This window comes from Temnothorax curvispinosus, unplaced genomic scaffold (genome assembly GCF_003070985.1).
Source record: "Temnothorax curvispinosus isolate PA1 unplaced genomic scaffold, ASM307098v1 QBEX01012994.1, whole genome shotgun sequence".
Lineage (NCBI taxonomy): Eukaryota > Metazoa > Arthropoda > Insecta > Hymenoptera > Formicidae > Temnothorax > Temnothorax curvispinosus.
This window is the reverse complement of record NW_020222774.1, coordinates 1-1,555: the sequence shown is the minus strand read 5'-3', so window position 1 is coordinate 1,555 and position 1,555 is coordinate 1. Positions and strand designations below refer to the sequence as shown.

Sequence of the window (1,555 nt, the reverse complement as noted above, 5' to 3'; positions counted from 1 at the left end):
GTGGGGGTATAGGAGGCGTCGCGTCGGGAATCGGCCCGAAATGTGCAACTAAATCCCGGCTCTGGTGTAACTCAACTAGACATCATAAATTAATTGATAAAAAATTGGACTATTTAGGATTACTTAGGTCAAATAAGAGACCTATTTTGGTGCAGAAATATTAAATGAGATACATTCTCTGGTAAAAAACAACTTCGTTTCGCCGAGACAATATTTCCTGCAGTGGAAAACACCCTTTCCGCTGTAGCAGATGAGGCGGGAATGCACAAAAGCTGGCGGGCTGTTTTAGCCACTGCTGGGAAGCATATTTCATGTGCCTTCCACCAAGCGCACAGATCAAGATTGTGGTCAATCTGAGTTTCCGCGACGTATTTGGCAAAATCATCATCCTCATGATTTTTGTCCATTCCGAGGAGGAAATCCATGACCGTCAAGCCTTGATGCTGCTCGTTGCCACTAGGTGTGGCTAAATGTCCATGGTTTAAATTAGTGCGCCTTTGCACTTCTGTGTGTATAGATGAGCGTACACTTTCAGATGGTTCCGCTGTTAACTTCTTATGTCGAGGATCGAGTAAAGTGGCCATTTGCATCGCTGTCACTTCATTGTTAACGTCAATATTTTCCATCTTGAATCGATCAGTGAGGTCTAAGGCCGCTTGAACTTTAAAAGTTCTTTGTAAAGAACTATCATCGTCCTTTACCAGTAAATGACGATTGATTAAATTGTAGATAATGGGACGCACTATACTCAATGTGATGGACTTTTCGGCGCATAAGATTGTGGTTGCTTGTTGGAATGGTTTTAGCAATACTGTAAGCTGCATAATTTTTACCCACTCTGCTTCGCATAGCTCTAACTTAGCAGCAATCGCCAACTTGAATACGGACGGGTCACTTAAAGCTGCCATAATGCCGGAGCGCAAAGTTTGGAGTCTATCTAACATAAAGAATGTGGAATCCCAGCGTGTCGGACATCTCTGCATCAGTCGCAATGTTGGCAATCCGAGACTTTTCAGCTTATCCTCTAGAGCGGTTGTTCTGCTATAAGAGTGCCGGAATGCAATAACAATCTCTGCTCCTTTCTTTATCACAGACACACATTCTGATGCTTCTAAGGCTGTATTGACAGACAATTGCATGGTGTGTGCTGCACATCGTACACTGAGCATACCATCCGTATCGCCTAGTTCTTTAGCTGCCTTAACAATATTACTAGCATTGTCATGTACAAGTCCGGTAACTTTGTTAGTTAAATTCCATTCTTGCACAACCTCGCGAATTGTTTTCTGCAAATGTTCAGCAGTGTGGCTTTCAGTCATTTCTCTCGTCATCAAATTGACAGTGTGTGGGATCCAGTTGTCATCAAGGTAGTGTACTGATAATGTTATATAACTGTCATTTGCCCTAGACGTCCACGCATCTGTTGTAATGGCTACAGCGTCGACTTTATCTAATGTGGTGCGCACCTGTTCCGCTGCCTCGTTGTACAGGGTGTATCAAGACGATACAGAGCGGTACGGCGGGTTGCCCATTCGAGCAGGCGCGCATGGTCGTT

General features: G+C 44.0%; 1 protein-coding gene across 1 annotated transcript; it reads right to left on the bottom strand.

Moving 5' to 3' along the window:
* Positions 1–317: 317 nt before the first annotated feature.
* On the bottom strand, positions 318–1,319 carry LOC112463059 (zinc finger BED domain-containing protein 1-like; the record flags this gene model as incomplete). Its single annotated transcript, XM_025029229.1, has 1 exon — positions 318–1,319. A coding segment is annotated over exon 1 (1,002 nt), but the record flags the coding sequence as incomplete, so codon positions are not given.
* Positions 1,320–1,555: the final 236 nt, after the last annotated feature.